This window comes from Ranitomeya imitator, chromosome 5, assembly GCF_032444005.1.
Source record: "Ranitomeya imitator isolate aRanImi1 chromosome 5, aRanImi1.pri, whole genome shotgun sequence".
NCBI classification, from domain to species: domain Eukaryota; kingdom Metazoa; phylum Chordata; class Amphibia; order Anura; family Dendrobatidae; genus Ranitomeya; species Ranitomeya imitator.
Window position 1 is genome coordinate 123,050,531 of NC_091286.1, and position 27,626 is coordinate 123,078,156.

General features: G+C 48.2%; 1 protein-coding gene across 2 annotated transcripts in view; it reads left to right on the plus strand.

Annotated features, from left to right (window-relative positions):
- The window catches only part of EPM2A (EPM2A glucan phosphatase, laforin), a 205,728-nt gene that overhangs the window by 99,565 nt on the left and 78,537 nt on the right, over window positions 1-27,626 (plus strand). For both annotated transcript variants that reach the window (XM_069769121.1, XM_069769122.1), the window contains exon 3: window positions 4,240-4,414. In XM_069769121.1, coding sequence (XP_069625222.1) covers window positions 4,240-4,414 — 175 coding nt within the window. The remainder of the gene's footprint in view (window positions 1-4,239; window positions 4,415-27,626) is intronic.

The window sequence follows — 27,626 nt, forward strand, 5'->3', positions numbered from 1 at the left end:
GTCTAGTGGGCATGGCCTCGCTCAATTCACTGTCACCCAATATACTCAATAGTATTCTTTACTATTGTTCCAGAAAGGAGATTAGCTAACTAGTCTCTTCTTTCATTATAACATTTCTTACTTTTATATGTAGTACTAGATGGTGGGCTGATTCTAACGCATCGGGTATTTTAGAATCTGTATGTAGTTTAGTTACAAAGTTTTCAGAATATATTGCACAGCTACGTAATATATTGCACAGCCACGTAGTATATAGCACAGAGATGTGATATATAACACTGCCCATGCAGTATATAACACAGCCCACGTAGTATATAGCACAGCAATGTAGTATATTGCCCAGCCACATAATATATACCACAGCCACGTAGTATATAGCACACACGTAGTATATAGCACAGACACGTAGTATATTGCCCAGCCACATAATATATTGCACAGCCATGTAATATATTGCACAGCCATGTAATATATTGCACAGCCACGTAATATATTGAACAGCCATGTAATATATTGAACAAAGACGTGGTATATAACACTGCCCATGCAGTATATAACACAGGCCACGTAGTATATAGCACAGCAATGTAGTATATTGCCCAGCCACGTAATATATACCACAGCCACGTAGTATATAGCACAGCCACGTAGTATATAGCACAGCCACGTAATATATTGCTCAGCCACATAGTATATTGCCCAGCCACGTAGTATATTGCTCAGCCACATAGTATATTGCACAGACACATAGTATATAGCACAGACACATAGTATATTGCCCAGCCACGTAATATATTGCTCAGCCACGTAGTGTATTGCCCAGCCACGTAGTATATTGCTCAGCCACGTAGTATATAGCACAGCCACGTAGTATATTGCCCAGCCACGTAGTATATAGCACAGACATGTAGTATATTGCACAGCCACGTAATATATTGCACAGCCACTTAATATATTGCACAGCTACGTAATATATTGCACAGCCACTTAGTATATAGCACAGAGATGTGATATATAACACTACCCATGCAGTATATAACACAGCCCACGTAGTATATAGCACAGCAATGTAGTATATTGCCCAGCCACATAATATATACCACAGCCACGTAGTATATAGCACAGCCACGTAATATATTTCTGAGCCACGTAGTATATTGCTCAGCCACGTAGTATATAGCACAGACACGTAGTATATAGCAAAGACATGTAGTATATTGCCCAGCCACATAATATATTGCTCACTCACGTAATGTATTGCCCAGCCACGTACTATATTGCTCAGCCACATAGTATATAGCACAGACACGTAGTATATAGCACAGACACATAGTATATTGCCCAGCCACGTAATATATTGCTCAGCCACGTAGTGTATTGCCCAGCCACGTACTATATTGCCCAGCCACGTAGTATAAAGCACAGACACGTAGTATATAGCACAGGCACATAGTATATAGCACAGACACGTAGTATATAGCACAGACACGTAGTATATAGCACAGACATGTAGTATATTGCCCAGCCACATAACATATTGCTCACTCACGTAGTGTATTGCTCAGCCACGTACTATATTGCTCAGCCACATAGTATATAGCACGGACACGTAGTATATAGCACAGACACGTAGTGTATTGCCCAGCCACGTACTATATTGCCCAGTCACGTAGTATATAGCACAGATACGTAGTATATAGCACAGACACATAGTATATAGCACAGCCACATAATATATTGCACAGCCACGTAGTATATAGCACAGAGACGTGGTATATAACACTGCCCATGCAGTATATAACACAGGCCACGTAGTATATAGCACAGCAATGTGGTATATTGCCCAGCCACATAATATATACCACAGCCATGTAGTATATAGCACAGGCACGTAATATAATGCCCAGCAACGTAGCATATTGCTCAGCCACGTAGTATATTGCACAGCCACGCAGTATATTGCACAGCCACGTAGTATATTGCACAGCCATGTAGTATATAACACTGTCCATGCAGTATAGAGCACAGCGATGTACTATATTGCCCAGCCACATAATATATTGCCTAGCCACGTAATATATTGCCTAGCCACGTAATATATTGCCCAGCCACATAGTATATAGCACAGCCCACATAGTATACAGCACAGAGATTTAGTATATAGCACAGCCCACGCAGTATCTAACACAGCCCAAGTAGTATATAGCAATGTGGGCACCATATCCCTGTTAAAAAAAGAATTAATATAAAAAATAGTGATATACTCACCCTCCGTCGGCCCCCAGATCCAGCCGAGGCATTTACCGATGCTTCTCGTGATGCTGCAGTCCCAAGAGTGCATTGTGGTCTCGCGAGATGATGATGTAGCAGTCTCATGAGACCGCTACGTCATCATCTTGCGAGACCGCAATGCATAGACCGGTCACCGGAGCATCGCGAGGAGCGGGAAAGGCGCCGGAAGGTGAGTATATGATGATTTTTTATTTTTTTGTTATTTTTAACATTAGATATTTTTTACTATTGATGCTGCATAGGCAGCATCAATCGTAAAAAGTTGGTCACTCAGGATTAATAGCAGCGTTAACGGAGTGCATTACACCGCGGCATAACGTGGTCCGTTAACGCTGCCATTAACCCTTTGTAAGCGCTGACTGAAGGGGATTATGGAGTGGGCACTGACTGCGGGGAGTAAGGAGCGGCCATTTTGCCGCCGGACTGTGCCCGTCGCCGTTTTGCCACAACCAATCAGTGACTTGGGATTTCTGTGACAGACAGAAAGACAGACAGAAAGACGGAAGTGACCCTTAAACAATTATATAGTAGACTAGTTGGCTCGTGCGAAATTTTCACATAATGGTTTTTAGGGGTGCAGGCAATTTCAGGAAAATCAAGCTGGTCAAATGTAAATGTATTCAATGAGATGATGAACACAGAGAGGTATGTGTCTCACTGACACACACACATATATATATATAAAGACTGTATACATGTTTTCACAAATATTTGAGCCCATGTATCCATTATATGCCCATTTTGCAAGCCGGCAAGAAAATCTCGTCATACGGATGTCACACGGATGCTTACATGCGAGAAAATCACATCCTTGCACTGCACACGGATGACATGCGGATCACTGTTCAGGGAACATTTCTGCGATTCTCGTCCGTGTAAAACGGACCGATTTTTTTTTTATACGTTGTGTGTAACTCCAGCCTAAAGGAGATCCTCCAGCATTAAACATAATGGTATTTTACTTACTGATCAGAAGGGGTCTGATTGTCAGGACCTTGCAAATGAACAGGGGCAGCAGCATTTTTTTCCCCTCCACAGCAGCACTGACATCTATCTGTAGTGTAGGGAAGTGCAACACAGCCCTGTGTATGTGAACGGAGTCCTGTACAGCAGTGCCACTTTGACAGTAAAAATGATGGAAAATTGACCTCATAGCTGAGCGTATTTACACCATTGTATAATAATTGGGAATATCCCTTTAAAAAAATAAGTAATATCGCCAGATTATTTTACCTTTTTTTTTCCCCTACGGTTGGATTTTTTTTTTCAATTTTTGCAAGGTTGATTCCACCAATCACTCCCATCGGGAAACAATGTACAGTCTGAGTTATGTCAATGCTGCAGTTTTTTACTTGGAAGCAGAAGTGACCCCCAGGTCACCAATAAGCTGCAACCTTAGAAAGAAGATAGATCCTTCAATGACTGTCCAATAATATGGAAAATCTGATGGTCACTTTTAGGCTGCATTCATTTATATCTTCAGTTTTAATGCTGAAGTCTTAAACAGGTAAAGTTTTACTTTTATTCTACTTCCATATACTGTATGTAGCAAATATTTTATATGTACCTGCCTGAAATCGGCTGGGCAAGGAGTTCGGCAAGCTGCAAAGCCCCCCAAGGCAAAAGTTAGGATTTGTTTCAGCTTTGCATTAGTATGCTTTGGGGTAGTGTGGTGACAGCTGCAGGTCATTTATCCTTACTGCAGTTTTATGAAAATGAAGGTTTAAGATGTATTTTGTGATAACATTGTGGATGTGTGGTTTGTTTGGCTATTTTCTTGCTGAAGGCGGCAAGTTTACCTTTCAAATGGTGTATCGTTTGTGTGTGTGGGTGCAGTATGAATGGAGATACAAAGTAATCACCGAAAAAGAGTGTTTTGAAATACTATAGAAGGATTGGAGGTGTAAGCCTAGATCATTCAACTGCACTGAATTTCTGCCTCAACAGGTAATGGGCCACACCATGACCGCTGCTGTGCTTACGAAGAAAATAACATTGTAGATGGTGTTTATTGCTACCCAATAGGACATTGGATCGAAACCACTGGACATACTAATGAAATGAAGCACACCACAGACTTCTACTTCCACATTGCAGATAATGAGGCCATGCATTTCTCGAGGTACACTTCATCATTCTCCCTTTCTTCCATAGTTTGGATTCCACATTGTTTTAATGTTAAAAGATTTTAGTTTTCCACTTGCCATTTGTTTGTATGTTTTCTTATAATAGGACACAATCAATACATTGGGGCTGCAAAACGTAGTCAGTGTAAACGTAAACCAATCTTAGAGAAATTAAGGTAATTAGAGCATAAATTGACCAATTCATGTGTACCAACCAGCTACAACAAGGCAACCTTTGTTGTTGGGAACTGACTCTATCAGTCTTATCACTGTGGTCCAAACTCAGTTTTTTTTTACACGTCTGTATATGTATTCATATATGTATACATTATACTACAGTGGCATGTAAAAGATTGGGGACCCCTGGTAAAAAAAAATACTGTTATTGTGAACAGTTAAGCAAGTTAAAGGAAAATGGGCCGATGCAAAAGTTTGGGCATGATAAGTACCTAGTAGCACCCCCTTTTGAAAGTTTTACAGCTTGTAAACACTTTTTGTAGCCAGCTAATAGTCTTTCCATTTGTAGAAGCCATCCTCTTTTTAACTTCATCTCTTTTACAGATTGTGTCATGTGTGCCTCAAGAATTTGTTGAAATTTAATTGAATCCAATCTTCCATCTATCTGTGAAATATTCCCCATGCTATTGGCTGCAACACAACCCCAAAGCATAATTGATCCACCCCTATGCTTAATGGTTGGCAAGACGTTTTTCCTGAAGTTCTGTGCCCTTTTTTCTCCACACACACCTTTGATCTTTTGAATATTGTGGCCAATGAGTTTTATTTTAATCTCATCGATCCACGTGACTTGTTTAAAAATACACTGGGCTTGTTTAAATGTTCGTTTGCATAATTCTGATGCTGAATTTTATAGTGAGGACACAGGGGAGGTTTTTTCTGATGACTCTTCCAGGAATGCTATATTTGTGCAAGTGTCTCGAGACAGCAGAATAATGTACCACAACTCCAGAGTCTGATAAATCTTTCTGAAGGTCTTTTGCAGTCAAGTGGGAGTTCTGATTTGCCTCTCTAGCAATCCTATGAGCAGCTCTCACTATGATTTTACTTGATCTTCCAGACCTTATGTTGACCTCCAGTTTTTCTGTTTTCTGTTACCTTACCACTTTTTCTGTTACTACCTTTTCTTAATTACATTTCAAACTGAGGAAAGGGCAACTTGAGAATGCTTTGCTATTCTCTTACACCCTTCTCCAGCTTTGTGGACCTTCACCATTTTCATTTTCAGAGTGCTAGGTAGCTGCATAGAAGAACCCATGACTGCTGTTTTCTGGTACAAGGTTTGAGGAGGCTGGGTTTTTATAAAACTGGGAAATTTGCATCATCTGGCCTTTCCTATCATTGATAGTGAACAAGCCATGACCCTAACAGGCTAATTAAGGTCTGAAACCTTGGTCACAAGTTATCTAAGCACACAAATCCCCAAGGGTGCCCAAACTTTTGCGTCATCCCATTTTCCTTTTTGTAATTCTTAAAATGTGAAGAATGACAATATTTTTTTGCCTAAAATGCAAGGGAAATGGGTCATCTTTAATGTTCTTTTAGAGATCATTTCATCTTCAACTTGCTTAACTGTTCTCAATAACATTAACCCCTTTCTGACCTCGGACGGGATAGTACGTCCGAGGTCAGAAGCCCCGCTTTGATGCGGGCTCCGGCGGTGATCCCGCATCAAAGCCGGGACATGTCAGCTGTTTTGAACAGCTGACATGTGCCCGTAATAGGCGCGGGCAGAATCGCAATCTGCCCGCACCTATTAACTAGTTAAATGCCGCTGTCAAACGCAGACAGCGGCATTTAACTGTTATGACCTGGTGGTTAGGACAATAATGGACCTGATGGTTAAGAGCACCCGGAAAGACCTGATAGCTACAAAAACACAGGACAAGCTCTGGGAAGTGGAAACTCTGCTGACCGCAATCCCTAATCCTATCACACACACTAGAAATAGCCGTGGATTGCTCCTAACGCTCCCTATGCAACTCGTCACAGCCTCAGAACTAGCTAGCCCTAAAGATAGGAAAAAAAAGCCTACCTTGCCTCAGAGAAATTCCCCAAAGGAAAAGGCAGCCCCCCACATATATTGACTGTGAGTTAAGATGAAATCACAAACACAGAGATGAAATAGATTTAGCAAAGAGAGGCCCGACTTACTGAACAGACAGAGGATAGGAAAGGTCACTTTGCGGTCAGCACAAAAACCTACAAAAAGCCACGCAGAGAGTGCAGGGAAAAAAACCTTCCGCACCGACTCACGGTGCGGAGGCGCCCCTCTGCGTCCCAGAGCTTCCAGCAAGCAAGGCAATATTCACAATAGCAAGCTGGACAGAAAAAATAGCAAACAAGAAAATAGCAAAGAGGAACTTAGATTCTGCTGGAGTAACAGGTAACCAGAACGATCCAGGAGCGAACTAGACCAATAGTACAACATTGACAGCTGGCATGGGGCCAAGATCTCAGTGGAGTTAAATAGAGCAGCCCACTAACAAATTAGCCTCGTCACCTGTGGAAGGAAACTCAGAAACACCCACAGCCACCAGAGGAAGTCCATGGACAGAACCAGCCGAAGTACCATTCATGACCACAGGAGGGAGCTCGACAACAGAATTCACAACAGTACCCCCCCCTTGAGGAGGGGTCACCGAACCCTCACCAGAGCCCCCAGGCCGACCAGGATGAGCCAAATGAAAGGCACGAACCAGATCGGCCGCATGAACATCAGAGGCAAAAACCCAGGAATTATCCTCCTGACCATAACCCTTCCACTTGACCAGGTACTGGAGTTTCCGTCTCGAAATACGAGAATCCAAAATCTTCTCCACCACATACTCCAACTCCCCCTCAACCAACACCGGGGCAGGAGGATCAACGGATGGAACCACAGGCGCCACGTATCTCCGCAACAACGACCTATGGAACACATTATGGATGGCAAAAGAAGCTGGAAGGGCCAAACGAAATGACACAGGATTGATAACCTCAGAAATCCTATACGGACCAATGAAACGAGGCTTAAACTTAGGAGAGGAAACCTTCATAGGAACATAACGAGACGACAACCAAACCAAATCCCCAACACAAAGTCGGGGACCCACACAGCGCCGGCGGTAAGCGAAACGTTGAGCCTTCTCCTGGGACAATGTCAAATTGTCCACCACATGAGTCCGAATCTGCTGCAACCTATCCACCACAGTATCTACACCAGGACAGTCCGAAGACTCAAGCTGCCCTGAAGAGAAACGAGGATGGAAACCAGAATTGCAGAAAAACGGTGAAACCAAAGTAGCCGAGCTGGCCCGATTATTAAGGGCGAACTCAGCCAACGGCAAAAAGAACACCCAATCATCCTGATCAGCAGAAACAAAGCATCTCAGATATGTTTCCAAAGTCTGATTAGTTCATTCGGTTTGGCCATTTGTCTGAGGATGGAAAGCCGAGGAAAAAGACAAATCAATGCCCATCCTAGCACAAAAGGCTCGCCAAAACCTCGAAACAAACTGGGAACCTCTGTCCGAAACGATGTTCTCCGGAATGCCATGTAAACGAACCACATGCTGGAAATACAATGGCACCAAATCAGAGGAGGAAGGCAATTTAGACAAGGGTACCAAATGGACCATCTTAGAAAAGCGACCACAAACCACCCAAATGACCGACATCTTTTGAGAGACAGGGAGATCCGAAATAAAATCCATAGAGATATGCGTCCAGGGCCTCTTCGGGACCGGTAAGGGCAAAAGCAACCCACTGGCACGAGAACAGCAGGGCTTAGCCCGAGCACAAGTCCCACAGGACTGCACAAAAGAACGCACATCCCGCGACACAGACGGCCACCAAAAGGATCTAGCCACCAAATCTCTGGTACCAAAGATTCCAGGATGACCAGCCAACACCGAACAATGAACCTCAGAGATAACTCTACTCGTCCATTTATCAGGGACAAACAGTTTCTCCGCTGGGCAACGGTCAGGTCTATCAGTCTGAAATTTTTGCAGCACCCGCCGCAAATCAGGGGAGATGTCAGACAAAATTACCCCCTCTTTGAGAATACCCGCCGGCTCAGGAATACCCGGAGAGTCAGGCACAAAACTCCTTGACAGGGCATCAGCCTTCACATTCTTAGAGCCCGGAAGGTACGAAACCACAAAATCAAAACGGGAGAAAAATAACGACCATCGAGCCTGTCTCGGATTCAACCGTTTGGCAGACTCAAGATAAGTCAAATTCTTGTGATCTGTCAAGACCACCACGCGATGCTTGGCTCCTTCAAGCCAATGACGCCACTCCTCAAATGCCCACTTCATGGCCAACAACTCTCAATTACCAACATCATAATTGCGCTCAGCAGGCGAAAACTTTCTAGAAAAGAAAGCACATGGCTTCATCACCGAGCGATCGGAACTTCTTTGCGACAAAACAGCCCCTGCTCCAATCTCAGAAGCATCAACCTCAACCTGAAACGGAAGCGAAACATCTGGCTGGCACAACACAGGGGCAGAAGAAAAACGACGCTTCAATTCCTGAAAAGCTTCCACAGCCGCAAAAGACCAATTGACCACATCAGCACCCTTCTTGGTCAAATCAGTCAACGGTTTAGCAACACTAGAAAAATTAGCGATGAAGCGACAATAAAAATTAGCAAAGTCCAGGAACTTTTGCAGGCTCTTCACAGATGTCGGCTGAGTCCAATCGTAAATGGCCTGGACTTTAACAGGGTCCATCTCGATAGTAGAAGGAGAAAAAATGAACCCCAAAAATGAAATCTTCTGAACTCCAAAGAGACACTTTGACCCCTTCACAAACAAGGAATTCGCACGAAGGACCTGGAACACCATTCTGACCTTCTTCACATGAGACTCCCAATCATCCGAAAAGACCAAAATATCATCCAAATACACAATCAGGAATTTATCCAGGTACTCTCGGAAGATGTCATGCATAAAGGACTGAAATACTGATGGAGCATTGGAAAGCCCGAATGGTATATCCAGGTACTCAAAATGGCCCTCGGGCGTATTAAATGCTGTTTTCCATTCATCGCCCCGTTTAATACGCACAAGATTATACGCCCCTCGAAGATCTATCTTGGTGAACCAACTAGCCCCTTTAATACGAGCAAACAAATCAGACAGCAACGGAAAAGGATACTGAAATTTGACTGTAATTTTATTAAGAAGGTGGTAATCAATACAAGGTCTCAAAGAACCATCCTTCTTGGCCACAAAAAAGAACCCTGCTCCTAACGGTGATGACGACGGGCGAATATGGCCTTTCTCCAAGGATTCCTTTGTATAACTCCGCATAGCGGCGTGTTCTGGCACAGATAAATTGAACAATCGGCCCTTAGGAAACTTACTACCAGGAATCAAATTAATTGCACAATCGCAATCCCCATGAGGAGGTAGGGCACTGGCTTTGGGCTCATCAAATACATCCCGATAATCCGACAAAAACTCCGGAACTTCAGAAAGAGTGGAAGACGAAATAGACAAAAATGGAACATCACCATGTACCCCCTGGCAACCCCAGCTGGACACAGACATAGATTTCCAGTCCAATACTGGATTATGAACCTGTAGCCATGGTAACCCCAAAACGACCACATCATGCAGATTATGCAACACCAAAAAGCGGATATCCTCCTGATGTGCAGGAGCCATGCACATGGTCAATTGGGTCCAGTACTGAGGCTTATTCTTGGCCAAAGGCGTAGCATCAATTCCTCTCAATGGAATAGGATACTGCAAGGGCTCCAAGAAAAAACCACAGCGCCTAGCATACTCCAAGTCCATCAAATTCAGGGCAGCGCCTGAATCCACAAATGCCATAACAGAGTAGGATGACAAAGAGCAAATCAGAGTAACGGACAATAGAGATTTAGACTGTACAGTACCAATGGTGGCAGACCTAGCGAACCGCTTAGTGCGCTTAGGACAATCGGAGATAGCATGAGTGGAATCACCACAGTAAAAACACAGCCCATTCCGACGTCTGTGCTCTTGCCGTTCAGCTCTGGTTAAAGTCCTATCACATTGCATAGGCTCAGGCCCATGCTCAGATAGTACCGCCAAATGGTGCACAGCTTTACGCTCACGCAAGCGTCGATCGATCTGAATGGCCAAAGACATAGACTCATTCAGACCAGCAGGCATGGGAAATCCCACCATGACATCCTTATTAAGGGCTTCAGAGAGACCCTTTCTGAAGATTGCTGCCAGGGCAGTCTCATTCCACTGAGTGAGCACAGACCACTTTCTAAATTTCTGACAATATATCTCCGCTTCATCCTGACCCTGACACAGAGCCAGCAAGATTTTCTCTGCCTGGTCCACTGAATTGGGTTCGTCATAAAGCAATCCCAGCGCCAGGAAAAACGCATCAACATCACGCAATGCCGGATCTCCTGGTGCAAGGGAAAATGCCCAATCTTGAGGGTCGCCACGTAGCAAAGAAATAATGATCCTTATGTTAGGTCTCGAGTTCACCGCTTCTGCACAGGGGGAATCTCGAGCCATCTCCGCTGCGGTCTCCCATTCTTATCCAGCCGCAGTGGAGTCTGCTCAGCAGGGACGTCGGTCCCAGCGTCTTGCTCACTCTCACTCTCTACAGAGAGTTACTGCTGCTTCTTCAGCTTCTGCCATTAAAGCCAGTGCTGGTCAGCAGCGAGCGGACTTCTCTGGGACTAAGTCCTTGTCTGCACACACTGAGCATGCCCAGGGCAAGATCTCCCGTTGGAGATTGAGGGTCATGTGCTCAGGCCCTGCAGCACATTCCATTGGTCCTCTTGGCAGGTCTTGGAAGGGCAAAGTTTCTGTGGCCACTTCCTGTGCTGCAACTATATAAACTGCGCATGACCGCACGGCCATGCGCTAGTGTACATTTGCATACGTGTGTTTGTTGTGAGTGCAAGTCGTCCTTGGATACCCCTTCCCTATTGAATGTCTGTTCGCGGAAGGTGTATGGTTGCTATCTAGCGCCCGACTTATCCTACAGCACGAATCACACATTACAGCGTCCAGTTGCTGTGACCGCCAGTACGGCGCCGTGCACTTCCTCTGTGCTTTCCTTACCCAAGCCTGGGTGGTTAGTGGCGTTCGTCAGTGCGGCACCGCATGCACTCTTGTGCCCTAATATTGTTATTTAGCTTCCTTACACACCCAGTTGCGGTGTTGTGCCAGCAAGGGTCTAATCGGACTTCAATCCTAGTTGGGGTTGAGTTCGCTGACTACTTGCTCGCGCTCTATGTGCGGTACCGCGATCCTGTGACGCAACAGGATCGCTTCCTTCACGCTGGGTGAAGTTTAACCCACGTGTGTATACTTATGAGTACCGCCATATAGTCCGTCATTACTTGGCAGCAGGTTCCATCTCTGCACGGTGGACCCCGGGCTGCGAACGCACCATACTCTGTCTTATTATTTGGTGCGTTCCGCTAGCCCTAACATTACACTAGCTCCAGGGTCTGGCTACTAATGACGGACAAACAGCAATCCTTGCGGTATATCCAGCAGCTGGAGGGTAGGTTGGCGGCTCTTGAGAGCGCAACCTCAGCTGTGGATGTTACCGCAGTTGCTGTACAGGCTGCTAGCGTGGCTGCAGCAACCCTGTCCATTGCCACCCCTGCTCCGACATTTTCTCGCCTCCCGCTGCCAGAAAATTTTTCTGGTGATAGCAAATTTTCTAGGGGATTTGTGAGTCTGTGCTCTATTCACCTCGAGCTCCTGGCTGCACGTTTTCCCACAGAGCGGGCTAAGGTGGGATTTATAGTGTCTCTCTTGTCGGACACGCTGTGGGAGCGTGGCGATCATGTGGTGCAGAGTGCTCCGCTGTTTCTGAGCACTCTGAAACAGGTCTTTTTAGGACCTCAAGTCACCCATGATACTGCGCTCCAACTGCTGGCATTAACTCAGGGTGAGTCCTTGGTCAGTCATTTTGCCGTCCAATTCCGCACTTTAGCTTCTGAGCTGGATTGGTCGGATAAAGCTCTTATCCCCATATTTTGGAGGGGCCTGGCTGACCACGTTAAGGACGCTCTGGCCACTAGGGAGATTCCTGCCACACTGGAGGAGTTAATAACTGTCTCCACTCGAATTGACCTCTGTTTTAACGAGCGGAGGTTAGAGCGAGCCCAGTGTAGGCAGAGGTTTCGGCTGGCTCCTACCTTCGCCAAACCTCTGGAATCTCCGGTCCTGGTTCCTGAGTCACATAAGGCCAGGGAAGTGTCACAAGCGAGATCTAAGTCCCGGACCGCTTGTGCACTCAAGGTCTGTCATGTTTGCCAGCAGTCAGGATATCTAGCCACCAGATGTCCTCAGCGGTCGAGGAAACGTCAGCGTCTAGTGGTAGTAGGTGGAGGTACACTAGACACGGCGATGTTTGCCTCTAAATTGTCCTTTAAGGGGACAATTACTATAGGCTCATTCTCCCACTTGGTAGAGCTCTGCGTGGATTCTGGGGCAGAGGGCAATTTTATGTCTTCTGCCTTCGCCCAACGTCACGCAATACCCCTGGTTATGCTAGCTCAACCAGTAACGGTACGAGTGGTGAATGGGTCGACACTGCCCTCACAGATAACACACCAGACCATCCCTTTTACTCTGTCCATGTCGCCATATCATCAGGAGATTATATCTCTGCTCGTCATTCCTGAGGGAATTGATGAGGTCCTGTTGGGAATACCTTGGCTACGGTACCACTCTCCTCATATCGAGTGGTCCTCTGGCAGAATCCTGGGATGGGGCGAATCTTGTGGGGGTAGGTGTCAGAGGGAGTGCGTTCAGGTTGCTACTACAGAGGTACCCGCAGATCTTTCCTCTCTCCCCAAGCAGTATTGGTCTTATGCAGACGTGTTCTCCAAAAAGGCGGCGAAAATCCTTCCGCCCCTTCGCCCCTATGACTGTCCTATTGATCTCTTGCCTGGTGCTGAGCCTCCCCGGGGTCGGGTCTATCCGCTATCTCTCCCGGAGACGGAGGCAATGTCACAGTACATCCAGGAAAATCTGGCAAGAGGATTCATTAGGAAGTCAGTGTCACCTGCTAGGGCAGGGTTCTTCTTCGTGCAGAAGAAGAATGGAGAATTGCGTCCATGCATAGACTACAGGGGTCTTAATGCCATCACCGTTAAAAATAAGTATCCTTTGCCCTTGATATCTGAGCTCTTCGATAGGCTTCGGGGAGCAAGGGTATTTACTAAACTAGATCTGCGGGGTGCTTACAACCTGATTCGCATCCGTGAGGGGGACGAATGGAAGACGGCTTTTAACACCAGGGATGGGCACTATGAATATCTGGTGATGCCCTTCGGGCTCTGTAATGCCCCAGCCGTTTTCCAAGACTTTGTGAATGATACCTTCCGGGATATGCTTTCCACCTCGGTCGTAGTCTATCTGGATGATATTCTCATCTACTCTCCAGATATTGACTCCCACCGGAGAGATGTTTGCAAAGTCTTCGACCTCCTACGGGCAAACTCCCTCTATGCCAAGTTGGAGAAGTGTATGTTTGAGCAGGAGTCCTTACCTTTCCTAGGCTACATCATCTCTGCCCAGGGATTGGCTATGGATCCTGCCAAACTACAGGCTGTGATGGACTGGCAGGAACCCCATTCTCTTAAAGCGGTGCAGCGCTTTATGGGGTTCATTAATTATTATCGCCAGTTCATTCCGCACTTCTCAACTTTGGTAGCTCCCTTGGTTGCCCTCACCAAGAAGGGGGCGAATCCCAAATTGTGGTCTGAGGAGGTCTCCAAGGCCTTTAACTCTATAAAGTCACACTTCGCTAGCGCTCCCATCCTACATCGCCCCGATGTTGATAAGCCATTTATCATGGAGGTGGATGCCTCTTCTGTTGGTGCTGGAGCAGTCCTCTTCCAAAAGGATGCTCAAGGTCGGAAGCATCCTTGCTTCTTTTTCTCCAAGACCTTCTCACCAGCAGAGAGGAATTATTCCATCGGGGACAGGGAGTTGCTAGCCATGAAGTTGGCTTTCTCGGAGTGGAGACATCTCTTGGAGGGAGCACGTTTTCCCTTCCAGACCATAAAAATTTGGTGTACCTGCAGACAGCCCAGCGGTTGAATTCTCGCCAGGCCAGATGGTCCTTATTCTTCTCCCGGTTTCATTTCACCCTCCATTTTCTTTCTGGGGAGAAGAACATTCGGGCCGACGCTCTCTCTCGCTCCGTTGTGTCATCTGCGGAGGAGGAGGAGGAGCCTCGGCTTATTGTCCCCACCGAGCGCTTGAGAACTGTGGCCCCGGTTTCGCTAGAGTCTGTGCCTCCGGGCAAGACTTTTGTACCATCCAGTTTGCGACCCGAGGTTCTCTCTTGGGCACACTCGTCCAGGGTGGGTGGACATTTTGGTACCAAAAGGACATCTGAGTTACTGGCGAGGACATACTGGTGGCCGCATATGGCTCGTGATGTCGCAGAGTATGTTCGGGCGTGTGTCTCTTGCGCCAAGAACAAGACTCCTCGGCAACGGCCAGCTGGTTTGCTTTATCCTCTGCCGGTGGCGGACAGGCCCTGGGAGATGGTCGGGATGGACTTTGTGGTGGGCTTACCCAAGTCTCGTAACTGCACCATTATCTGGGTGATCACCGACCATTTTTCCAAAATGGTGCACTTGGTGCCTCTTCCACGGCTACCTTCTGCACGGGCGTTGGCTGTCTTGTTCGTCAAGCATATCTTTCGCCTACACGGTATGCCAGACAAAATTGTTAGTGACCGGGGTCCCCAGTTTGCGTCTCGATTCTGGAGAGAGCTTTGTCGTCTACTCAGTATTGAGTTGAATCTCTCTTCGGCATATCACCCCGAGACGAATGGGTTGGTAGAGAGGGCCAACCAGACCTTGGTCACATATTTACGACATTTTGTTTCTGCCAGTCAGGATGACTGGGCATCCTTGCTACCATGGGCAGAGTTTGCACTTAACAATGCCGTAGCCGACTCCACCGGTCAGACTCCATTCCTCCTAAATTACGGTCAGCATCCGCGTGTTCCTGTGCCCATGCCTGTGTCTTCTGCTGACTCCAGGGTGGCAGACTGGGCTGTGGAGGCACGGGACATTTGGGACCGCATGCAGGATGCCATTCGGGCCTCCAAGGAGAGAATGAGGTCCTCCGCCGATGTTCATCGGCGCCCCGCTCCGACCTTTGCTCCTGGCGACTTGGTGTGGCTCTCCGCCCGTAACATCAGGCTGCGAGTTGAGTCCACTAAGTTTGCTCCTCGCTACTTGGGTCCCTTCAAGGTTCTCGAACAGGTTAATCCTGTGGTCTACCGCTTGGGTATCACCGACACCTTTCATGTGTCCCTCTTGAAACCCGTATACATGTCCCGGTTTTCCGAGTCATCTGCCGGGACATCGGGTTCGTCTACGGACGATTACGAGGTGAACACTATTTTGGGGTGCAAGGTGGTACGCGGCAAAAAGTTCTATCTGGTGGATTGGAAGGGTTATGGCCCAGAGGACAGGTCATGGGAGCCTGCTGAAAACATTCGGGCCCCACAGCTCATTGCTGCCTTCGAGCGTAGCGAGTCCCAAGGAGGGGGGGGGCCCTAGGAGGGGGGGTAATGTTAGGTCTCGAGTTCCCGCTTCTGCACAGGGGGAATCTCGAGCCATCTCCGCTGCGGTCTCCCATTCTTATCCAGCCGCAGTGGAGTCTGCTCAGCAGGGACGTCGGTCCCAGCGTCTTGCTCACTCTCACTCTCTACAGAGAGTTACTGCTGCTTCTTCAGCTTCTGCCATTAAAGCCAGTGCTGGTCAGCAGCGAGCGGACTTCTCTGGGACTAAGTCCTTGTCTGCACACACTGAGCATGCCCAGGGCAAGATCTCCCGTTGGAGATCGAGGGTCATGTGCTCAGGCCCTGTAGCACATTCCATTGGTCCTCTTGGCAGGTCTTGGAAGGGCAAAGTTTCTGTGGCCACTTCCTGTGCTGCAACTATATAAACTGCGCATGACCGCACGGCCATGCGCTAGTGTACATTTGCATACGTGTGTTTGTTGTGAGTGCAAGTCGTCCTTGGATACCCCTTCCCTATTGAATGTCTGTTCGCGGAAGGTGCATGGTTGCTATCTAGCGCCCGACTTATCCTACAGCACGAATCACACATTACAGCGTCCAGGTGCTGTGACCGCCAGTACGGCGCCATGCACTTCCTCTGTGCTTTCCTTACCCAAGCCTGGGTGGTTAGTGGCGTTCGTCAGTGCGGCACCACATGCACTCTTGTGCCCTAATATTGTTATTTAGCTTCCTTACACACCCAGTTGCGGTGTTGTGCCAGCAAGGGTCTAATCGGACTTCAATCCTAGTTGGGGTTGAGTTCGCTGACTACTTGCTCGCGCTCTATGTGCGGTACCGCGATCCTGTGACGCAACAGGATCGCTTCCTTCACGCTGGGTGAAGTTTAACCCACGTGTGTATACTTATAAGTACCGCCATATAGTCCGTCATTACTTGGCAGCAGGTTCCATCTCTGCACGGTGGACCCCGGGCTGCGAACGCACCATACGCACCATACTCTATCTGTCTTATTATTTGGTGCGTTCCGCTAGCCCTAACACCTTACTTGTTGAATAGGATCACCTGAAGAGCGAGGTTTCAAGGCAAGAAACAATTTACAATTATTTTTGAAATTCAAGAACTTAGATCTATCACCAAAAAACAAATCAGGAATTGGAATCCTAGGCTCTGACATCGGATTCTGAACCACAAAATCTTGAATGTTTTGTACCCTTGTAGTGAGATTATCCATCCAAGAGGACAGACCTTGAATGTCCATGTCTACACCTGTGTCCTGAACCACCCAGAGGTAAAGGGGAAAAGAAAGACAAAACACGCTGCAAAGAAAAAAAAATGGTTTCAGAACTTCTCTTATCCCTCTATTGAGATGCATTAATACTTTGGGCCAGCTGTACTGTTATGACCTGGCGGTTAGGACAATAATGGACCTGATGGTTAAGAGCACCCGGAAAGACCTGAAACACAGAGATGAAATAGATTTAGCAAAGAGAGGCCCGACTTACTGAACAGACAGAGGATAGGAAAGGTCACTTTGCGGTCAGCACAAAAACCTACAAAAAGCCACGCAGAGAGTGCAGGGAAAAAAGCCTTCCGCACCGACTCACGGTGCGGAGGCGCCCCTCTGCGTCCCAGAGCTTCCAGCAAGCAAGGCAATATTCACAATAGCAAGCTGGACAGAAAAATAGCAAACAAGAAAATAGCAAAGAGGAACTTAGCTTCTGCTGGAGTAACAGGTAACCAGAACGATCCAGGAGCGAACTAGACCAATAGTACAACATTGACAGCTGGCATGGGGCAAAGATCTCAGTGGAGTTAAATAGAGCAGCCCACTAACAAATTAGCCTCGTCACCTGTGGAAGGAAACTCAGAAACACCCACAGCCACCAGAGGAAGTCCATGGACAGAACCAGCCGAAGTACCATTCATGACCACAGGAGGGAGCACGACAACAGAATTGACAACATTTAACCACCGCATCCGGCCGGGCGGCCGGAAATGACGGCATCGCCGACCCCGTCACATGATCGGAGGTCGACGATGCTTGTACATTGTAACCATAGAGGTCCTTGAGACCTCTATGGTTACTGATCGCCGGTAGTTGTGAGCGCCACCCTGTGGTCGGCGCTCACAGCACACCTGATTTTCTGCTACATAGCAGCAAACAGCAGATTGCTGCTATGTAGCAGAGCCGATCGCGTTGTGCCTGCTTCTAGCCTCCCATGGAGGCTATTGAAGCATGGCAAAAGTAAAAAAAAAAAGTTTAAAAAAATGTGAAAAAAATAAAAAAAATATAAAAGTTTAAATCACCCCCCTTTCGCCCCAATCAAAATAAATCAATAAAAAAAAATCAAATCTACACATATTTGGTATCACCGCGTTCAGAATCGCCCAATCTATCAATTAAAAAAAGGATTAACCTGATCACTAAACGGCGTAGCGAGAAAAAAATTCGAAATGCCAGAATTACGTTTTTTTGGTCACCGTGACATTGCATTAAAATGCAATAACGGGCGATCAAAAGAACATATCTGCACCAAAATGCTATCATTAAAAACGTCATCTCGGCACGCAAAAAATAAGCCCTCACCCGACCCCAGATCATGAAAAATGGAGACGCTACGAGTATCGGAAAATGGCACAAATTTTTTTTTTTTTAGCAAAGTTTGGAATTTTTCTTCACCACTTAGGTAAAAAATAACCTAGTCATGTTAGGTGTCTATGAACTCGTACTGACCTGGAGAATCATAATGTCAGGTCAGTTTTAGCATTTAGTGAACCTAGCAAAAAAGCCAAACAAAAAACAAGTGTGGGACTGCACTTTTTTTGCAATTTCACCGCACTTGGAATTTTTTTCCCGTTTTCTAGTACACGACATGCTAAAACCAATGATGTCGTTCAAAAGTAGAACTCGGCCCACAAAAAATAAGCCCTCACATGGCCAAATTGACGGAAAAGTAAAAAAGTTATGGCTTTGGGAAGGAGGGGAGTGAAAAACGAACACGGAAAAACGAAAAATCCCAAGGTCATGAAGGGGTTAAAGGGGTTGTCCAGTACTAGGACAACCCCTTCTTGACCTAAATGTTTTGGGCCCAGAAAAGAAAAAAGCTTACACTTGCCTCCAGTGCCACCGCCTTTCCCGCAATGTCAGCTCTCGCGGTCCCAGGGCTCTTGTGCGGTTGTTCTGAAGTGTGACTCCGGCGCTTAATCAGCACTGATGTCAGTGTCCCCGGCTTTGGACAAATCAAACATGAAGAGGTAGTCAGGGACGGTGTCACCGGCTCTGATTGGGTGCCAGAGTCACGTGTCACAACAACAGCAAAGGAACCCCGAGAATAGTGAGTGCAGACACCACTGGAGGAGAGAGTAAGCTTTTTTATTTTATTGGGGCCATGCATGGGGTATGACAAAAAGTTGTCCAAGAAGTGGAAAACTTCTTTAATTTTGACCAGGAGTGCCCAAACTTTTACATGCCACTGTATATGCATATGTGGGAAAAAAATTGTTGTTACCAGGGGCTGATTATCAGAGGGTCAATCTGGGCGGTAGCCCAGGGCCCAGTGGTGTGGGGGGGCCCTGGGCTACTACCGCACACAGCGTCGGACTGGAGTAGTTTGGGCCCACCAGAGAAAATCATTCTAAGGGCCCACAATGCTTAAGGGGTACTAGCTGCAGAGTCTTCCCTTTTTCACTGGATCCTGCATAAAAAAAACGGTCCGTCGGGCAGAGAAAACGTTCAGAGGAACGTTTTTCCTGCACGTCGGAAAATCGGTCAGCGACGCATCCTGCGCTGCCCGTCACTGGCTACAATGGAAGCCTATCGGCGCAGGATGCGTCGATGCCTGTGAAAAGCAGGAATCCAGCGACGGGTCCCATCTTTTCAAAGAGAGCATGCGTGGAAGAATTTCCAGTCAGGGAAATTCTCTCTCGCTCGCTCTCTCTTTTTACTATTGATGCTGCCTATGCAGCATCAATAGTAACAAGATATAATGTTAAAAATAATTTAAAAATCGCAGTGTTCTCACCTACCGGCGTTCCCGCGCAGTGACACCAATGCTCCCGGCAGCAAGCATTCCTAGTAAAACATTGCGACTTCTCGCGAGATTTCGTAGTGTATTACTAGGAACGCTAGCTACCAAGAGCATCGCTGCGCGGGAACGCCGGTAGGTGAGAACACTGCGATTTTTTAATTTTTTTTTAACCTGGCTTGTGTTGTGTATGCGTTTTTGCAGCAGAAAACCGCTGCGAAGACGCATACATAACAGGTGCACATAGCCTCGACGGGTCCATCAGAAAGACGGGCCCAGTGCACACATTTTCCACAATCTGCACAGGATCCGTCATTTCAACGTCTTGATGGATCCTGTGCAGATTTTGAAGATGGAAGTGTGAAATTAGCCTTAGTTTCCATCTAGTTAAGCACCCTTACCGGCAGCAGATAATTTTATGTAAAACCTAGAACAATGATATTCTATAAGCACAGAAATATTTTATTATTTAGACATGTGCCACATACACACAATAGATATGACACATACACACCAGTCACACGCTTGACACAGGATACATATATGTGACACACACACCAGTCACACGCTAGCCACATGACACACTCACGCACCATACATACACCACACACTAGACACAGGATTAGAGATGAGTGGACCCCTAGATGTTCGGGTCCGGCCGAACAGTTTAAAATGAGTCCAGATTTGGGTACCAGAACAGTACCTGGACCCTATTAATTTGAATGGGGGGCCAACACATCCAGTGTTTACCACTCTGTCAGATGCAAGACAGAGCGGCAAACACTGCTTCTGATCGGCGGTAAAATCATTACCGCCAGTCAGACAGCTGATGTTCACACGCTGTCAAATGATGCGAGCTCACAGCTGTGATCGGAGGTATAAAGTTTACCTCCGGTCACTGGCGTCGGCTAACCTCATCGAGGTTATGGCAAGTCAATGAGGCTATGTTCTCAGCCAGGCCCCTGAACTGCGGTGACCTTGGTGAGATCCCCACTAGCGCAGTGAGAAAGTCCCACAGTGCAGAGGCGGTGATCTCACCAATGGGCTTTTTCTCACTCCCCCCTCTTCTCCACACGGCCCCGGATCACCTCTTTTTCCACAAAGCTCATCATCCCCCCTTTTCCACAAAGCCCCCTCATCACCCCCCCTTTTCCACAAAGCTCATCATCCCTCCTTCTCCACACAGCCCCCTAATCATCCCTCCTTCTCCACACAGCCCCCTCATCATCCCTCCTTTTCCACACAGCCCCTCATTGTCCCTCCTCCACACAGCCCCCTCATCATCCCTCCTTCTCCACACAGCCCCCTCATCATCGCTCCTCTACACAGCCCCCTCATCATCCCTCCTTCTCCACACAGCCCCCTCATCATACCTCCTTCACCACACAGCCCCCTCATCATCCCTCCTCCACACAGCCCCCCATCATCCCTCCTTCTCCACACAGCCCCCTCATCATACCTCCTTCTCCACACAGCCCCCTCATCATACCTCCTACTCCACACATCCCCCTCATCATCCCTCCTCCACACAGCCTCCTCATGTCTCCTTCTCCACACAGCCCCCTCATCATCCCTCCTCCACACAGCCCCCTCATCATCTCTCCTCCACACAGCCCCCTCATCATCTCTCCTCCACACAGCCCCCTCATCATCCCTCCTTCTCCACACAGCCCCCTCATCATACCTCTTTCTCCATACAGCCCCCTCATCATCTCTCCTTCTCCACACAGCCCCCTCATCATCCCTCCTTCTCCATACAGCCCCCTCATCATACCTCCTTCTCCACACAGCCTCCTCATCTCTTCTTCTCCAGAGCCCCCTCATCATCCTTCCTTCTCCACACAGCCCCCTCATCATACCTCTTTCTCCATACAGCCCCCTCATCATCCCTCCTTCTCCACACAGCCCCCTCATCATCCCTCCTTCTCCACACAGCCCCCTCATCATACCTCCTTCTCCTCACAGCCTCCTCATCTCTCCTTCTCCACAGAGCCCCCTCATCATCCCTCCTTCTCCACACAGCCCCCTCATCATACCTCTTTCTCCACACAGCCTCCTCATCATCCCTCCTTCTCCACACAGCCTCCTCATCATCCCTCCTTCTCCACACAGCCCCCTCATCATCTCTCCTTCTCCACACAGCCTCCTCATCATCCCTCCTTCTCCACACAGCCCCCTCATCATCCCTCCTTCTCCACACAGCCTCCTCATCATCCCTCCTTCTCCACACAGCCCCCTCATCATACCTCTTTCTCCACACAGCCTCCTCCTCATCCCTCCTTCTTCACACAGCCCCCTCATCATCCCTCCTTCTCCACACAGCCCCCTCATCATACCTCCTTCTCCACACAGCCCCCTCATCATCCCTCCTGCTCCACATAGCCCCTTTCAAATTAGATCAAATAAATTCATCCTCTGACCATCACACTGAATCCTGGGTCTTCATTCCTATCTGTGCAAGGGTCCATTGTGCAGACCCTCATTCCTCTCCTCCCACAGTTCCATAGTGCAGCCCCCTCGGTCCTCTAGTAGTCACAGGGCTCCAGCAGCCTCAGTCAGCACAGCGCTGCTTCCTGTTATCAGGTCACTGGTCTGATGGAGGCCCCGCCCCTTCCAGTGACATCATGCCCTCAAAAAATCAACTCCATTCTAGACGCTGTGTGTAGTGTCTCACAGCCTGTGGCTCTGTGCTATGCGTGGCGCTGTGCGGATTATTCTATACCCGGTGCCGGCCGCCTACACTGCTCAGTAACATGTGATGTGAGGTGAGAGCTTTCTATCACCTGCTGCTGCCGCTTCTATTGATCTCATGAGCACTGCACAGCTGAGAGAGCGGCGCCAAGACATCAGTAGAAGCCGCAGCAGGTGATGAGAAAGCTCTCACCTCACATCACGTGTTACTGAGCAGTGCAGGCACCAGGTATGGAATAACACTCACTGCTGGGTGCATGCAATCATGCTGCGCTAAAATACAGGACAGAGCAGGAGTCTGGTGAGGGGGAGGGCCCTCTGGGAGGTGGGCCCACCGGAGGATTCTCTGATCTCCCGGTGGGCCAGTCCGACCCTGACCGCACAGATTGCCGCCGCCATCATTCAGAATCATTCATGCGGCCATGCCCCCTGACTGACTGTGTACTGGCCGCGTATGTGATATCATTTTGTGCCCCACTGCCCAGGCCCCAGTCCCCAGACCCGGCCGGTGGGCAGAGAGAGGGGGCCCGCATCGGGCCCCGTCTCATCTGCTCACCGGGCCCCTACCGGCCGGCGCTGCGGCGGTTTCCTATTGACGTGCGGGCGCGGGCCCGCACGTCAATAGTTAACAACAACAGCCGCCAGCTAATTGGAGGCTGGCAGTTGAAGTCGGCCGCAGGCGCAGTGCACACGTCGCCGGCGTCTGTCAGACACCGGCGAGTGTACGCTGCTGAAGGGAGCTCGCCGGCGCCGCTGGAGCGCCTGGTCAGGTGAGGAGAACTCGATTTTTTTTTTTTTGGTTTTTGTTTTGCTAACCTAAGTAACGGCATTACGGGTCGGCAATAATGCTGGAGCTGGACAGTCAGTCAGTGACACACTGGGTCTGGGACTCTGGGGCAGTCGGCAGATGATTGCTATTTGCTGGGAGACTGGAGAGTGAGACACTGGGGGGCAATGCTGGACTCGACACTGGGGGCAATGCTGGACACACTGGGGGCAAATGCTGGACACACTGGGGGCAATGCTTGAGACACTGGGGGCAAATGCTGGACACACTGGGGGCAAATGCTGGAGCTACTGGGGCTGGGGCAATGCTGGACACACTGGGGGCAATGCTGGACACACTGGGGGCAATGCTGGACACACTGGGGGCAAATTCTGGAGCTACTGGGGCTGGGGCAATGCTGGACACACTGGGGGCAAAGCTGGAAACACTGGGGGCAAATGCTGGAGCTACTGGGGCTGGGGCAATGCTGGACACACTGGGGGCAATGCTGGACACACTGGGGGCAATGCTGGACACACTGGGGCAAATGCTGGAGCTACTGGGGCTGGGGCAATGCTGGACACACTGGGGGCAAAGTTGGAGACACTGGGGGCAAATGCTGGAGCTACTGGGGCTGGGGCAATGCTGGACACACTGGGGGCAATGCTGGAGACACTGGGGGGGCAATGCTGGACACACTGGGGGGGCAATGCTGGAGCTACTGGGGCAATGCTGGACACACAGGGGGCAATGCTGGGCCTGGACACACTGGGGGCAATGCTGGAGACACTGGGGGCAAAGCTGGAGACACTGGGGGCAAAGCTGGAGACACTGGGGGAAATGCTGGAGACACTGGGGCTGGGGCAATGCTGGACACACTGGGGGCAATGCTGGACACACGGGGCAATGCTGGACACACTGGGGGCAATGCTGGAGACACTGGGGCTGGGGCAATGCTGGAGACACTGGGGCAATGCTGGAGCTACTGGGGGCAATGCTGGAGCTACTGGGGGCAATGCTGGAGTTACTGGGGGCAATGCTGGAGCTACTGGGGGCAATGCTGGAGCTACTGGGGGCAATGCTGGAGACACTGGGGCTGGGGCAATGCTGGAGACACTGGGGCTCGGGCAATGCTGGACACACTGGGGGCAATGCTGGACACACTGGGGGCAATGCTGGACACACTAGGGGCAATGTTGGACACACTGGGAGCAATCCTGGAGACACTGGGGCAATGCTGGAGACACTGGGGGGCAATGCTGGAGCTACTGGGGCTGGGGCAATGCTGGAGACACTGGGGCAATGCTGGAGCTACTGGGGGCAATGCTGGAGACACTGGGGCAATGCTGGAGACACTGGGGAAATGCTAGAGACACTGGGGCAGATTGATGAACACACTGGTGGTAACATGCTGGACACACTGGGGTCTGGGGGTAATATGCTTGACACACTGGGGCAGATTGCTGGACACAATGTCTGGGGGCAATGCTGGACACACTGGGGCAATATGCTGGACACACTGGGGGCGGGACTGGAGGCATGGGCAGAATGTAGATACGGGGCATGATTGGAGACATGGGGCAGAATGAAAGACATGGGGCAGGATTGGATCATGGGCAGGATGGGGAAATCATATGGGGTAGAAAGAATGGAAACTCATGACTGAGGGCAGGATGCGAGAACATATTGCAGGAGCCAGGAATGAGACACACGGGGCCAGGATGGGGAATATTATTACCATAGGGGCTAATTAAGGGATATTATTACTGCAGTGATGTATTTATTTTATTTTTTGTAATATACTGTTTTAAATGGGGGGCGGTCCTGTTACTGTGCAGAGTGACACTATATCGCCTTTTTTTCTTCATGTGGTGTAATGTAGAAGTTGTGAAAAATTAAGTAATGTGTTCTGTAAGCGGAGCTTGGGATAACTGTGTTATTTCCTGCAGAAACGAGTCCTGGCTAGAATAAATGATGGCGGTCTGTGCTGGATGAAAGATGAATGACTTCACCTAGAGACATCACTGGTGAGTCAGTGTTACCTATACACTGACACTATACACTGTAAACTATATACAGAGGTCCTGTGTACAATGTCACCAGTGATCACTGTATTACCTATACATTATATACAGAGCTCCTGTGTATAATACCACCAGTGATCTCTGTATTACCTCTACACAGACACTGCATACTAAGTACAGATCTCCTGTGAATACTGGCACTTATGGTGATAGTATTGTGTTTTTTTATTTTTTATTACTGATCGGTATTGTAGTATTCAGTCACTATGTGGTGGTAATATGCGGTCTGGAAATGGTGTTGTGGTATTTGTCCCTTGTATGTGTTATTTGGTCACCAAATGGTTGTAATATGTGGTCTTGACATGGTGCGGTGGTATTTGTTCCTTGTATGTGATATTATTTGATCGCTGTGGTTGTAATTTGTGGTCTGGTCATGGTGCGGTGGTATTTGTTCCTTGTATGTGATATTATTGGTCAAAATATACCTAAATTGTATTGCTGATTTTAACAAATATTTAATAGGTTACAGTAGCGTAGGGCCCGGCCATTTTTCTGGAATAATCTGGTTCGGGTATATCATGACCCCCGTCACATGACCCCCGTCACATGACCCCGTCACATGACCCCCGTCACATGACGGGGGGGCCCACAGTGTCTGAACAGCCCAGGGCCCTGGCTACCCTTAATCCACCCCTGGTTGTTACCCCTGTGTTAAAGTAAGAAAACCCCACAATATTCACCGAAATAATCATGGAAACTGACAAATTTAATTTTCAAAATAAATTTATTGAATATCGACTAATGAAAAATCAGACATTGCTTTTGAATTGTGATGCAACAGGAAAATAAAAAACTAATAAAAATGGCCAAAATGATTGCATTTTCAAATTAATATTTTGTTGCACAACCTTTTAAGGCAATCACTGCAAACAAGTTCCATAACTCTCAATGAGACTTCTGCACCTGTTCACTGGTATTTTGGCCCTCTCCTCACGAGCAAACTGCTACAGTTGTCTCAGGTGGGAAGGTGTGACTTCTCCAGACTGCTTTCTTTTCAGTTCCTGCCACAGATGTTCAATAGGATTTACTGTAGATCAGGGCTCATAGAAGGCCATTTCAGAATGCTTTGCTCTTAACCATTCTAAAGGTACCGTCACATTAAGCGACGCTGCAGCGATCCAGACAACGATCCCGATCGCTGCAGCGTCGCTGTTTGGCGCTGGAGAGCTGTCACACAGACAGCTCTCCAGCGACCAACGATGTCGGTCCCCTGGTAACCAGGGTAAACATCGGGTTACTAAGCGCAGAGCTGCTTTTCTGCACTGACTGTGAGCGCCAGCCGGAAAGCACAGCGGTGACGTCACCGCTGTAATCTGCTTTCCGGCTGGCCAGCGCTCACAGTGCAGAGAAGCAGAGCGCCGGAGGACAGACAGCGGAAGGTAAGTATGTAGTGTTTGTTTTTTTTTTACGTTTACGCTGGTAACCAGGGTAAACATTGGGTTACTAAGCGCGGCCCTGCGCTTAGTAACCCGATGTTTACCCTGGTTACCAGTGAAGACATCGCTGAATCGGCGTCACACACGCCGATTCAGCGATGTCTGCGGGAGTCCAGCGACGAAATAAAGTGCTGGCCTTTCTGCTCTGACCAACGATATCACAGCAGGATATCGCTAGCCAGGACGCTGCAACGTCACGGATCGCTAGCGATATCGTTCAGTGTGACGGTACCTTTAGATGTTTTTAGCTGTGTGTTTTGGGTCATTATCCTGTTGGGAGGACCAATGACTTGTGACTCAGACCAAGCTTTCTAAAACTGAGCAGAACATTTAGCTTCAGAATGCTTTGACAGTCTTGACAGTTCATTGTACCCTGCACATATTAAAGGCACCTTGTGCCAGATGCAGCAAATCAGCTGCAAAACATAACCGAGTCTCCTCCATTTTTAACAAGTAGGTAGAATGTTCTTTTGGTTGTGTATTTGAATTTTGCATCCATGATCACAAAGCTGGTGTGACTTGCCAAAAAAATACAATTTATTCTTATCTGTCTAAAGGACATGTACACAATAGCTTTGTGGTTTGTGAATATGCATTTTGGCGAATTCCAGTCTCACTTTTTTTTATGATGATCAACATTGGTTTCCCCCCACTTGTCTTCCATGAAGTCT